At 35.5% G+C, this 12706-nt stretch overlaps 3 protein-coding genes across 3 annotated transcripts; all 3 read left to right on the top strand.

The window, feature by feature from the left end:
- Positions 1–33: 33 nt before the first annotated feature.
- LOC145567518 (non-specific lipid transfer protein GPI-anchored 3-like) lies at positions 34–847 on the top strand. Its single transcript, XM_081626817.1, has 2 exons — positions 34–358; positions 768–847. The coding sequence occupies exons 1-2, from the start codon at positions 34–36 to the stop codon at positions 845–847; spliced, it is 405 nt and encodes a 134-aa protein (XP_081482943.1).
- Positions 848–5479: 4632 nt separating this feature from the next.
- LOC145581416 (non-specific lipid transfer protein GPI-anchored 9-like) lies at positions 5480–8351 on the top strand. Its single transcript, XM_081638425.1, has 3 exons — positions 5480–5846; positions 6279–6341; positions 8052–8351. The coding sequence occupies exons 1-3, from the start codon at positions 5531–5533 to the stop codon at positions 8162–8164; spliced, it is 492 nt and encodes a 163-aa protein (XP_081494551.1). The 5' UTR covers positions 5480–5530; the 3' UTR covers positions 8165–8351.
- Positions 8352–9131: 780 nt separating this feature from the next.
- Positions 9132–12396, top strand: LOC145581409 (non-specific lipid transfer protein GPI-anchored 7-like). The gene is made up of 3 exons (XM_081638421.1): positions 9132–9521; positions 10101–10136; positions 12143–12396. The coding sequence occupies exons 1-3, from the start codon at positions 9209–9211 to the stop codon at positions 12235–12237; spliced, it is 444 nt and encodes a 147-aa protein (XP_081494547.1). The 5' UTR covers positions 9132–9208; the 3' UTR covers positions 12238–12396.
- The last annotated feature ends 310 nt before the right edge of the window (positions 12397–12706 follow it).

The raw sequence follows: 12706 nt of genomic DNA, 5'->3' as shown, positions 1-12706 counted from the left end.
ACAAATCAAACCAAACACATACTTAAAAAAAAAATGAGCAAAGTGTTTTGCTTGGCTGCTTTGATGGTGGTGCTAGCGGTGTCAACACCACTAGCGGCACGAGCACAAGATGGCGCTGATTTACCAGATTGTGTAACAAAGCTCAACCCTTGTGGCCCATTCATTAACTCGACAACCGTCGCGCCACCAGCCACATGTTGCAAGCCCCTAGAGGTGGTGCTTAAGAATGATCTCCCTTGTCTTTGTAACATCTTTAGCAGCATTGAGTTGATCCAGACCTTGAGTCTCAATATTACGGAGGCACTTACTCTACCACAACGTTGTAACCTCCAATTTGATGTACTTGCTAAGTGTGAAGGTAATTAACTTTTTCCTAATGTATAACCTATATAATCTAGTAGTATGTACGTACTTCCTCCGTTCTATTAATATTACAACAAGGAGAAAATTACCCATCCCAAAGCACATTTTATATGCTAATTATCTATAATTGTGTAAGAGTAAAAATTATAAAAAGTTAATATTGTGAAAGTATGTTATGAGACGAATCCAACAAGATCTCACATGAATAGATTTTGTTTAACGTATAAATCATATTATATGGTCAAACAAGAGTGATGAATAGTGCAAAAAGTCAATTCTTGCAATATTAATAGAACGGAAGAAGTATAATATATACGTTGTCGAAAGTTAAATGTGACAATTAAGTTATTACGAAATGAAATATGCAATGGTTACTGACGTGGTTATTGTTTTTCGAACAACAGCGCTAGCTAAGGCTCCATCAATGTCTCCGGGTGCAGCTCCAACTCCAGCTTTAGGTTTGAAGTTATATCTTTTTACATAATTGAGATTTTCATCTTTTCTTTGTCTTTATAACTAATAAATTTATGAATTTACGATACCATATCATCAAGATAGTTGTACTTTTTACTTAGGAAAAATTGCCCGGAATAATCCGACTTTTGCCTCATCCGCCCAAAATAATCCCACCTATCGATTATTTTTTAATAATCCGACCTTTATACTTCTCCCGCTCCCAATGGTCCCAAGTGACTTGAAACTGGCTAAACAAGTTACCATTTATAATTTGGAATTGTTTGGACATGTGTCACCACATAGTTGGTTAAAAAATTAATAAAAAAAATTATTGAAAAATTAATAAAAAAAATTTGGAATCTGGTTTGTGCGTGGTGGATTTGCAACGGTGTGAGGGAGAGGGAGGGGGTGGTCGGAATCGGGGAGGGAGAGGGAAGGGATGGTCGGAAACGGGGAGGGAGAGGGAGGGGGTGGTCGGAATCGGGGAGGGAGAGGGAGGGGGTGGTCGGAATCAGGGAGGGAGAGGGAGGGGGAGAGGGAGGGGGTGGTCGGAAACTGGGAGGGAGAGGGAGGGGGTGGTCGGAATCGGGGAGGGAGAGGGAGGGGGTGGACGGAATCGGGGAGGGGAAGGGAGATGGTGGCCGGAATTGGGTAGGGGAGGAGGGGCTGCCGGAATGGGGTAGGGGAAGGGAGATGGTGGCCGGAATTGGGTAGGGGAGGTGGGGCTGCCGGAATCTGGTTTTAGTTTTTTTTTTTTTTTTTTTTAAACAAAAATTATGTTTTTTAAAAAAAAAATTTATTTTTAATTTTTTGACCAATCGTAGAGTGACACGTGTCTGGTAACTTGTAATAACAAGTTATGTGACCGGTTAGGACCATTTAAAGCGGAAGAGGTATAAAGGTGGGATTATTTAAAAATAATCCAAAGGTCGGATTATTATTAGCGGACGGCCCAAAGGTGGGATTATTGCGGGCAATTTTTCCTTTTACTTATACTAGAGTGTATATCCGTGCTAGTGCTCGCCTGCTCGGTATACATGTAACATGTATATTTAGAAAGAAAAAATAATACTCCATAGGAAAGATGGAAGTTTTCTTAAAAAAGTGATGGAAGTTACTTAAAAAAGTGATGGAAGTTACTTAATGGGAGGTTATTAAAAATAATAAAAATAATTTTTTTTTTAAACTCATAAGAGTTGAGGATTGAGGTTTTGGAGAAACCTCATTAACTGACTATGTAATTATAATACAGATTTTATTGACCCTTACTTACACTCACAGCTTAATTAAGAGATAAGGAACCTTGGCTTAGCTTTAGTAAAACTAAGTTGTTCATGATTTTAGAGGTTAGATTTGGTATATAAATACAAAATATTGGCTTTAGGAACCTAATTATTAATAAAAATGTTTTCTTAAAAATAATAAAATGTAAAGAACTACAGTATAATAAATTAAAAATAGTACTTGTATATGAAATTGATTGGCATTAAAAATTTGATAAGTATGGACTAAGGAAAGTGAACTGGGTCAATAACATTGCTTGAACTGGATCAAATGTTTGGGCTTTTCTTGCTTTTGTGAAACTTTGATGTTTCTAATGAGGACCTGTGGACCTGGGTCCTTTCTCCACAATTTCTTTTCTGTATTGAAAATAAAAGGGAAATAATTGCATAATTTCTCCATTATGCTCTTTGTAATTTAAGTACTTTATTAATTTTAAAACGGTATTGTGATTTAAAAATACTTTTTTTTTTAGTGAGTTAAATCATCATACAAGCAATTATATTGAACCTGATAGAGTATAAAACATATTCCTGGGCCTCAACCATAAGCTTAAGCTTTTGGTTGAGTTGGTCCACTAACATGGTATCAGAGCCAGGCCCACGAACTCACGATTGGGGCCTTAATGGCTAAGGTATACTGGGCCAAAACACTATGGACAGCTCACATGTGAGGGGGAGTGTTGAGCCCATGAACAATCCACATGTGAGCATTCTTAGTGTAGTGGTAATGAAATCCCACATTGAAAGAATTCAAGAGTTACCACCACAATATAAGGCTAAGGGGCTACTCCCCTCATTGCCATATGGTTTTGAGGTGGAACCTCCTTGGACTTGTAAGTGGTGGACTTGCACTCTCCCGTGACGGGTGCGGCCCAGACCCGTATTTAACATGGTATCAGAGCCAGCGTGACATATAGGTCACGGGTTCGAATCTCATCCACCCCCCACTTTCAAGTGGAATATTAAGTGCTGGGTATGAGGAGGGCCCATGCTGCATCCACACTTCTAGCCCAAACGGGCTCTCGTGTGAGGGGGCGTGATAGAGTATAAAACATATTCCTGGGCCAGCTTATGTTTTATACTCTATCACTCCCCCTCACATGAAAGGCCCTTTGGGCTTGAAATGTGGATGCAGCACAGGCCCTTTCATACCCGGCGCGAATTAATTCCACTTTAAAGGAGGGGTGGATGAGATTCGAACCCGTGACCTCTATGTCACGTTGCTCTGATACCATGTTAAATAATATAAACTCCTTTATTAGAGTGATTTCCATTGATCAATATTTATAAGGTTACAATGAGAAACCTAATCATATTAGGTAACATAAGATATGTAAAGATATCAAAGATAATCTTATACAAAATATATCTTAAACCTAAGATAAGAATATTCTATAGATATTCTCTATCAGAACCATTAGATGATCCAACAACGTATCTTTAAATGGTACATACCAAGGTACAGTATAATAGTATTAACGAGGAAATAAGTAGTGCAATGTATTTTGCACTATCTTAGATATGTAGTTGACCAAGAGTTAAGTAGTCATGCAAATCTACATGTTTTTTAAAATGAATGAAGGAAAAAATCAAAATTGGTATCGTGCCTTGCCTTCCTTAGGTTGAACTTCCATGCATTAATTTGGTCCATACCTAGCCAACATTTCATCTCCAAAATAGGTCACGTTCACATACCGCTTATAATAAATTCTACTTTTTGTTAACTTTAAAAATAAAAGCGGTACCATGATGACCTTGATCGGCATTGATTCATCACACTTCTGCCAGTTTTTAAAAATTGATATCTATGCACAACTCATTGTCATATTAAGTTAGGCCGTATTTCAAAAATGACGTCCATGAGTTGCTCACGTGCCAGCTTGACCTATGCCAAATTTACCCAAGTAGCGCTTAAAAATCAATAAATTCTCATTGAGATAATAAGATACGTATATTTATTAGTTTGTCCTAGGTGTGTACTAAAACTACTAATTTCTAGATGCATCATATGTATGTAATCTACTCATTGTGACATTGTTGAGGGACAATTGAATTATACAAAGAAGACAGATTCATGTTCATGTTGTGATCTTCATTTTCACATCCTCTTACAAGTCATAATAATTTGCACCATGTGCGCTAACTCAAATTGGTCCTACTCTCCATGTCTACATTATTAGATAGATACAAAACAAAATGTATCACTAAATCAAATTACTTACATAATTTGTCGATTAATCTAACCATCTACTATAAGCTCTATCAAGATTTTATAATAAAAAGATTCAAGTCAAGCCTAAACTCTACTCATGCTAAACTCACTCATCTAGATATTTGTTACTAATAATTAATTGGCAAATTTTCCGTTTTTCATAATAACAAGATATAAATAATTTAATTTCCTATTTATGTGACCTACTCATTAAATCATTTTGAGATAAAAATTGGTCAACGGCCGGAATTTGGTCAAAGGACCCTCCTCGCAACCCAATGTTCATATAAGGACTTTTCGTGCTACCTTTTTTATAAAAGGACCTTCCACACAAGGTCGACCTCATAAAAGGATCTTCCTCGCAAATTTTCCTATTACCTTACTTTGTCATGTTTTTAGTGGCTACAATAATGGGTCCATGTTCCATTAGAATTCAATTAATATTTTACTCCTAATTTTCTCCCCTTTTTTTTGATGATGTGTCAAATTTCTAGTGGTGTTGTATGTAGGGACAACATACAATGAATGTATGTGTATCAGCTCTCAAAAAATTAATCTCTTATAACTTTTATAATGTCACACTAACTTTTATTTCAACATAATAACCTTTATTTTGGTGGTTCACAATAAATTAGTGTGAACAGGTCCATTTAAAAATTTGTAGTCGAGATAAGCACACATATATATTTTGTCGTATCGAGATAGACCTGTTGAATCTAGACCAGGTTATTGGGCGGGTCGGATCAGGGTCGGTTGCGGGTCAGGGTCAAAGAGGGTCACATTTTATAGGGTCAATATAGGGTCGGGCTAATGCGGGTCGATAATGGGCGGGCCTACAAAATATCAATTAAAATAAATATTGGACAAAGCCATTATTAAATACATATGAATACAAATTAATCTATATAATTATTTTTACATTATGTATTTTCTTTATCAACTAAATTGGAAAACATGTTGGCCCTATATTGACCCTACCCAATAAGGGCCCTGTCCATTAATAGCCCTGTCCATTCAAAGCCCTATAAGCTTAGCCCTGATCCTATTATCATTATTGAAACCTAATAAGATAGATATGTTCCAAAAAAAAAATCCAATAAACAAAAACACTATAAAACCTAGCCTAAACTAAAGCTAAATAGTTAAGCCCCCGTGAGTCCGTGAGATAAAATCATTCCAAGTAAAAAACAAAAGGGAACAAACAATCCTTTAGAAAATGGGTAAATTGTCGGTGGTGGTGGTTTTACTGGCGGCGCTAGTAGCGCGCACGGCGGCGCAAGGGTCGGACGGAATACCCTCGTGCGCAACAAAGCTAGCGCCGTGTTTCTCTTACTTGAACGCCACCAAAACACCCGATACAAGCTGTTGTACTCCACTCAAAGAAGCCGTCACAAAAGAAAGAAAATGTCTTTGCGATATATATAATAATCCTGCTTTAATTCAAGCTTTTCATATTAATGTTACTCAAGCTCTTAATCTCATCACTCTTTGTCATATTAATACTGTCAAAGATCCCAGCACCTTTTGCAAAGGTTGGTTATATTTTCATTTATTTTATTGTTTTTGTTCTTTTTGTTTTAGATTTTTATTTTGGGTTTTGTCATTTGTAATTTTACTTGATTTTGGTTTAAAAAGTTTTGATTTTGCTTGGGTTTCTATATAATTTAAGTAGTATTAGTGTGAAATTACTGTTTAATTTGCAATCGAATTATTCAATTAGTATCAAAATTGTTCTTGTAAATTTCGATGTTTTGGATTGAAAATGTTATTGGGTTTTGATTTTGGATTTTGGTATGCAATTGATGATTCTAGTAGTATTAGTGTGAATATACTGTTGATTTCATGATTTGCAATCCTATAGTCTTATTACTCGAATTATTGGATTTGTATTATTGATTAATTTATTTTGAATACTTTTGAATGTGTGATTAATTATTTATTAAATTTTTAACCCTTTTGTTCAGATTTAGCCCAAGCCCCATCTCCATCTTCTTCACCTGCTGCTGGATCAACCCCAACTCCTCCAGGTAAAAAAGCTTCATTTTTGGAATGGCCTTTTGAAATTTGATTTTTCTTAGTTTCTATTTTTGGTTTATTACATTGTGTGTGTGACAAATGACAATAATACTAGTTACAAAACTGAGTGCTTTTTGGATTGATACATTGTGTCTGTGACAAATTGGAAAGAAAAATAAATGGGGATGGTGAATTTTTGGTGGTTGTGAAGTGGGTGGAGTAGAGTCACTATCATGAATTCACTTGATCAAGTGGTTTGTTTTGATATCTGTTTTGGTTAAAGTTTTGATTGAGGCGTCGACATAAGTTTAGCTGGATTTGTTGTACTAGTATATAACTTTGGTTCGTAGCCAATTGTTGCCCGAATTTGTCAAATTTGGGACATTTGACCTCTAAAGACTGACCCTTCTTGAGGTTGTAGTACTTTGTTTACAAGTGACTAATTGCACACTTCAAACAAAGTGCTTCCATTCCACTTGAAGGCCTTTTCTAGCACCTTAGCTTAGGTAAAGGAACCTTAGCTTCTCCTTATGTTAAGCATTTAACATGCGTGTTTGAAAATTGTTGAGCTACTTAGTAAGCAGAATTATACTAGATTGCTGTCTGTCTATCCTAAGTACCTTTTATGATGCCAATTGAATCATTGGTGTCATGAAGAAAGAATAAGGATTGGTGTTTACTTAGACTGTCAGTAGTCAGGAGTTCGCTATCAATTTTCCAATATTTGATTGGTTTGTAGCCTTATTTGATTGAAATAGGAGGGGGGATTAAAGGTGATACTACTCCCTAAGATGAATTTTCATTATAATCAGCCAGTTGCGATTAGCAAGATGGCTTACTTGCCCAGCCCTTTCTCCCACCACTATCACCTTTTGTCACCAATATCCCAGCAATGGAAAGCTGGAGGCCACACTGGCACATTGCCCTCTTTCTCCCCCTGTTTACTCTCTCTGTTGCATGGAATTCTTTTTTTCTCCTCGAATGCGTTTGACAAGAATGAATAATGATAATAGTTTGAGAAATGTTATATTTTCATGAACAAGTTGACCGGGTACAACCTAGTCAAGACCAAGGGAAGCCTGGAAGGGCAAAACTCCCTTCCCCAAGACTAACAAAATCTAGCAGAAACACCTGGTAATAACCACTAATATCAAAAGTACTATACCTATATCTGAAATTGTTTGCATTGGTCATTTGCTCGAGTAGTCCGTCTGAACACTAGTGTTCTGCAACTCTGCATTCAGTCCAAGCGGTCTGCATTCTGTCAAAGCCATTGCTTCGGTCTGCATTCTGTCAAAGCCATTGCTTGACCTGCTGTATTAACTAAGCGATTGAAAGAACAGATGTGGAATTGATTTAGGACTTTCAGGGCCATTCCCACATATAGGTTAGAGTTGAACATGTAAAATGCTCTTTGATGGTTCCAAACAGGCAACCCCCCCAACACACACACACACACACACTCTCTCTCTCTCTTCCCTCCGAAAGGGAACAATATTATGAACTAGAAGGGGTGATTTATTTTCCATGTGGTCATGTGGCAAGATTATGTTGATGGATTTTGATGTTAATTTTATTTGGTAGCATGACCAACCTCTACATATATGCTTTGTAGTAAGTTTGGTACTGGTAGTTAGGAAAGCCTTTATACATTAATTTGCATGAAACCCGTGTAATTTGGATGTACTAAACTGAGCTAATCATCTGATCAATATTTGCAGGGGGCTCGTCTACAAGCAGTCCTCCTGGCAATGCTGCCCCTAAGATCACAGGAGCTGGTTCGGTTGGAATAGTTTCTATCTTACTTATGTTTGGAGCATATACAATGTTTTAGTATGTGCTTCTGCTCTTTTGATATCTTTAATTAACTTGTGTAATCTAGAAATTATTCCATGGTGATCATAATCATCATATCATTATTGTGGAAGACATCAATTCTGATGAGGCCATTCAGTGTGTGAACATTTTCCTGAGTATCTAATTAATTTTTAAGTGCTTTCTTCCATCACAATTTGATGTTATACCTGGGTATTGTCTAATTCCCTCATTGATTCATTGACCTTGATAAAATTGTGCTACGTGAATTGTTATAACAGTGTAGTCTCTTAAAACCATACTTGTGGTTTGGAACATTACTTAAGCTGAAAGAATCGCAGTTGGCATAGATAAGTTGTAATCTCTACCAACTAGGCAACTACTCTTTGGTGAAGCCGGTTTACAGCCGTGACTTCTCCCGGCTCTTATATAAGTGTACTTATATACAGTTGTGTTAGCACGTTTGATTCTTAGTCAGTACAAGACTAATTATAAATTTACAATCATCTAAATAAAATCACACCAATTCAAGCAATATCATCAACCACTCTAGCTAATTAGAAGGCTGAAATTGGATTGTTTATTCTCCTTGATCAACAAATAGTAGAATGCTTACGTTAAGATATTGAGCAAGGTGACGCCATATGTTGAAACTTTTCAAGAGAATGTTTTTATGCTACGAAGTCAAGCCCATTTAACACTCTTACAACTTTTCAAGGAGAATACTTTGGACGATAGAATATATTAAAACAAAGTCATGAGCTAAGCTTTTTGGTATGAGGAATAAATGCAAGAAATAGGAATGTAATTTAGACATGAACGGAGTAGAATATTAAGCGGCGAGTATAGTATACATCTATACAATGAGTTTTTTTTTTCCCCTCCAATTTTCAATGAATATAAACTCATTCATACTAGTCATCTTCTAGATAGGCCCCACTTTCACCTGCCCCTCAACTCCAAACCCATAAAATCACAGTCCAACATTCAAAACAATCCCAAGAAAACTCCCCAATAAACAAGAACAAGAAAAAATATCTTTCTTACTCTCTAAAGTTTAAACATGAGCAAAATCTTTGCTATATTATTGGCGGTAGCGCTAGTGGCGGAGCTAGCGGCGGCGCAAAGCTCCGGCGAAACACCTTCATGCGCGTCGAAGCTAACGGCGTGCGTAAACTACTTAAACTCCACCACTACGCCGCCGCCGAGCTGTTGCAACCCACTTAAAGAAGCGGTTACCAATGAAAAGCAATGCTTATGCAATATATACAATAATCCTGCTTTAACTAAAGCTTTTGGTATTAATATTACTCAAGCTATGAATCTTCCTAAGCTTTGTCATATTGATACTGGCAAATCTCCTAATATTTGCACAGGTTTTTCCTTTTTCTTAATCATCATTATTTTGATTTATTTGGGTTGTTTAATTTGATTTATGAGCTTAATTATTTGGGAATTTTTAAAAAATTACATGTTTTTTCTTTAGGATTGAATAATTGACTTTTTGTTGTTTGATCAATTTTTTCTTTATGATCTTATTAATTACTCCATATTCTATAGAAAATTATTGATGATTGAATCTTCTTGATTATTGTGAATTGAAAAGTCAAACTAAGATAAAAAATAAAATAAAAAAATTCGGCTAAAATGGAATACAATTTTGTGTTCACATGCATTTTGATGATTCAACTTCAACTAGGTGGAAAGAAAAAAGTTAATAAGTTGCATATAGAAAGTTCAACAAGTAGACTGCTAGCCTCTTAATGTGAAATATATCACAATTTGTACATTGTAGTAGACTATTATATGGTAATACTAATAATACAAGTGTATAATCCCGCGAACAACAATGAAAATGTTATTTTAGGCTACTATATGTATATCAATTTCTACATTTACTTTGATGAAATTGTTCTAATACTTTTTTCTATGTATAATTATTCCCCCTTGGTCAGGTTTAGCAAATTCCCCACCATCTTCAACTCCTTCAGGTAACATACTTTTTGATTTTGTCATTTGGTTTAAAGCCTTTAAATTTGAATAATTAATTCGCTTTTATAGGCATTTCAATAATGTTGTTAGTTGCGCTGTACTTGAGAATAACGTGTTGTCCGTACTTTGCTTGAATGCCATGTCCATTTTTTTTTTTATTATGCCCTACTTTGGACACAGATTAAATGTAGATGGTGGTGGTTGATTAAATGGTTGTTGTAAATATGAGGGGTGGAGGGTAATTGGGTAACTAATGTGATGCAACTTAATTCTTTGAATACCTTTAGCATTTGTTTCTTGTAAAGAATTGTCAGCACAACAACATATACTAGTTACTGGTACCATAGACCTATGTTACTCGGACTCATAAAAATGTCGGACCTAGATATGGTGTCTTGCTTGCTATTTTGAACCAGTTATTATCATTGCTTGGAACTTATAACTAGTACTAGTATAAGCACAGGTTCATAGAGTATGAACATGCTATGAAGTATATTTTTATTTTTATTTTTATGGTGATCAAAATTGCATTCTTAGAACGTAGAAAATTGTTCTTTCACATAGAGGTCAAAGAAAATAAGTTGAAGTGATTGAAATATCAAATCATTATCAAAACCCAGTCCAATTTACTCCTAACAATCTATCATACTAGCTTGTAATTGTTGAGGTTTGTAGTGAATAGTTCCTTTATATCAATCCACCTAAGTACTTAGAAAATCCTTGGCTATTTCCATTTGTTATGCTGAAAACACGCCATGCATTTTGTAAGTATTGTTGAAGTTTGGTGAGTTGTTTCTTAGGAGTATTGGACAAAGAAATTTTGTTTGTTCTATTACCTTTATGATGCCAATTGATGTGTCATCGAACGAGGATATTGTTATTGAATGCATTAGTGTTAGGTTTGAATTATTTTGGGGCATTCCTAGTTCCAAGTCTTGGCTAACTATCTTGACTAGAAGTAAACGTCTCTCGGTCTCTGTTTTTCGATGTTTCTCCTAGGAAAATAGCCAGCTGTGATAGTCATGTACCGTATACCTACCTAGACTATTATTCATTTTCTGGCACTTCCATCTTTGTATCTCTTGATGACTCACTCTTTAGTCTTTACGAATCCACCCGCCAGCCCCTCCTTGTCTAGCAGCTAACCCCTCCATCTATTACTTAATGTCCATTAATTTGACACTAGCACCTTAATTCTTGCTCTTTTACTTGTATCTTTTCATGATTACATCTTTCTGAATCTAGCATTTTGAAGCGAACTTACTTAAAAACAATCGATTACTTTGTATGGGAGAAAAAGGAAAACCATTATTGGGTCCAACCAAGCAGTAAGTTATCATATAGGCAATGCTTGGCTTCTCTTCTCTCCATCAAGAAAAAAGGGAATGGCGGAAAGGGTCAGGAACTAAAGTATACTCCTCCGATCTTAATGTCAACCTGTAAGGTCTGTAAGATAAATCTTTGCCGCGTGAGGGCCAATATTATTCCGCCTTTTGCTATGAGATTAGCTGGTGGATTTCCAAAAACTATATGGACTGAGTAAAAGGAAAGGAAATTTGATGCTTTACTCTTCCCTCCAACTTTTAAAAAGTGCAGTACGCTAGCACATTTGAAAAGGTGTTACAGCATTAATGCCACTAAATCTACAATCAATAGAATGAAAACTCCCTAAGTTTTTCATGGAGTCCTATTATGCAATGTGAAATTTTGATGGGAGTTAGAGACGTTTGTATTTCATACTTGATATTATATTACGTCGGTCTGATCAACTTCTGCTCATATGCTTATTACTGAAATTGAGTATACTGCTTGCTTAATTGTACTATTTGGAAATCATGTTTGTTTTATTGTAGCTTTGTATTCATCCAAAGGATGATTTTGGCTGGATATGTTCCTATTTCTTACTTCCTAATTGACAAAAAAACAAGTTATGTCATCGGAAAATTGTTTCTGTAATTTGAATGAACTGACATAATTTGTATCTTTGTTTGAATAATCTTTGCAGGAAGCAGTCCTCCTGGCAATGCTGCTGGCAGGATTACAGGAGCTGGATTAGGTGCCATCTTACTCATGTTTGGAGCATTCTTCATGTTCTATTAGATTGTATTGCATGTATTTTCAATTTTCACGTATATTTTCGTTACCAGTTCAGTTTGCTCCACATTAAATCAAAAGTTGATGATCATTGTTTGCCTCGGGTGTTTATGTATTTATTTATCTCCTGTTATACTAGTATTATGGTATATCTTTATTTTTAGACGACAGTGTATGTCAATTTTATAATTTGTTAGTAGTGTAAATCGATTAATAAAAATAAGGTAAAAATTACCTTATATTTATGTTTTGATTAATTTCTACGGAATACTCCTTTACTATAGAAAATAACTAATAAGTTGTCTTTGAAAAGACCAGAAAGGAATTTAGGAATTTCATTCATTAGTTTCCTAAACCCACAACCAAAACATAACTAAGTTCATGAACTCAAGAAACTCCTAGTTCAAATTGAAAGATATATAGGATGGATAAAATGGGAGGGTACAACTCCTTGACAGCAAACTAATTATCTAAT

Source organism: Chenopodium album, chromosome 2 (assembly GCF_948465745.1).
Source record: "Chenopodium album chromosome 2, dcCheAlbu1.1, whole genome shotgun sequence".
NCBI classification, from domain to species: Eukaryota; Viridiplantae; Streptophyta; class Magnoliopsida; order Caryophyllales; family Amaranthaceae; genus Chenopodium; species Chenopodium album.
Note: the sequence above shows the minus strand (reverse complement) of the source record. Positions and strands in the feature narration are given on the sequence as shown.

What these genes read in the sequence shown, in the direction of transcription:
- LOC145567518 (XM_081626817.1), top strand. Translation starts at nt 34, where the DNA reads ATGAGCAAAGTGTTTTGCTTGGCTGCTTTGATGGTGGTGCTAGCGGTG. An exon ending in TGTACTTGCTAAGTGTGAAG is followed by an intron (nt 359 to 767) that starts GTAATTAACTTT and finishes TTCGAACAACAG; the next exon opens with CGCTAGCTAAGGCTCCATCA.
- LOC145581416 (XM_081638425.1), top strand. Translation starts at nt 5,531, where the DNA reads ATGGGTAAATTGTCGGTGGTGGTGGTTTTACTGGCGGCGCTAGTAGCG. An exon ending in TCCCAGCACCTTTTGCAAAG is followed by an intron (nt 5,847 to 6,278) that starts GTTGGTTATATT and finishes CCTTTTGTTCAG; the next exon opens with ATTTAGCCCAAGCCCCATCT. An exon ending in ATCAACCCCAACTCCTCCAG is followed by an intron (nt 6,342 to 8,051) that starts GTAAAAAAGCTT and finishes CAATATTTGCAG; the next exon opens with GGGGCTCGTCTACAAGCAGT.
- LOC145581409 (XM_081638421.1), top strand. Translation starts at nt 9,209, where the DNA reads ATGAGCAAAATCTTTGCTATATTATTGGCGGTAGCGCTAGTGGCGGAG. An exon ending in ATCTCCTAATATTTGCACAG is followed by an intron (nt 9,522 to 10,100) that starts GTTTTTCCTTTT and finishes CCCCTTGGTCAG; the next exon opens with GTTTAGCAAATTCCCCACCA. An exon ending in ACCATCTTCAACTCCTTCAG is followed by an intron (nt 10,137 to 12,142) that starts GTAACATACTTT and finishes TAATCTTTGCAG; the next exon opens with GAAGCAGTCCTCCTGGCAAT.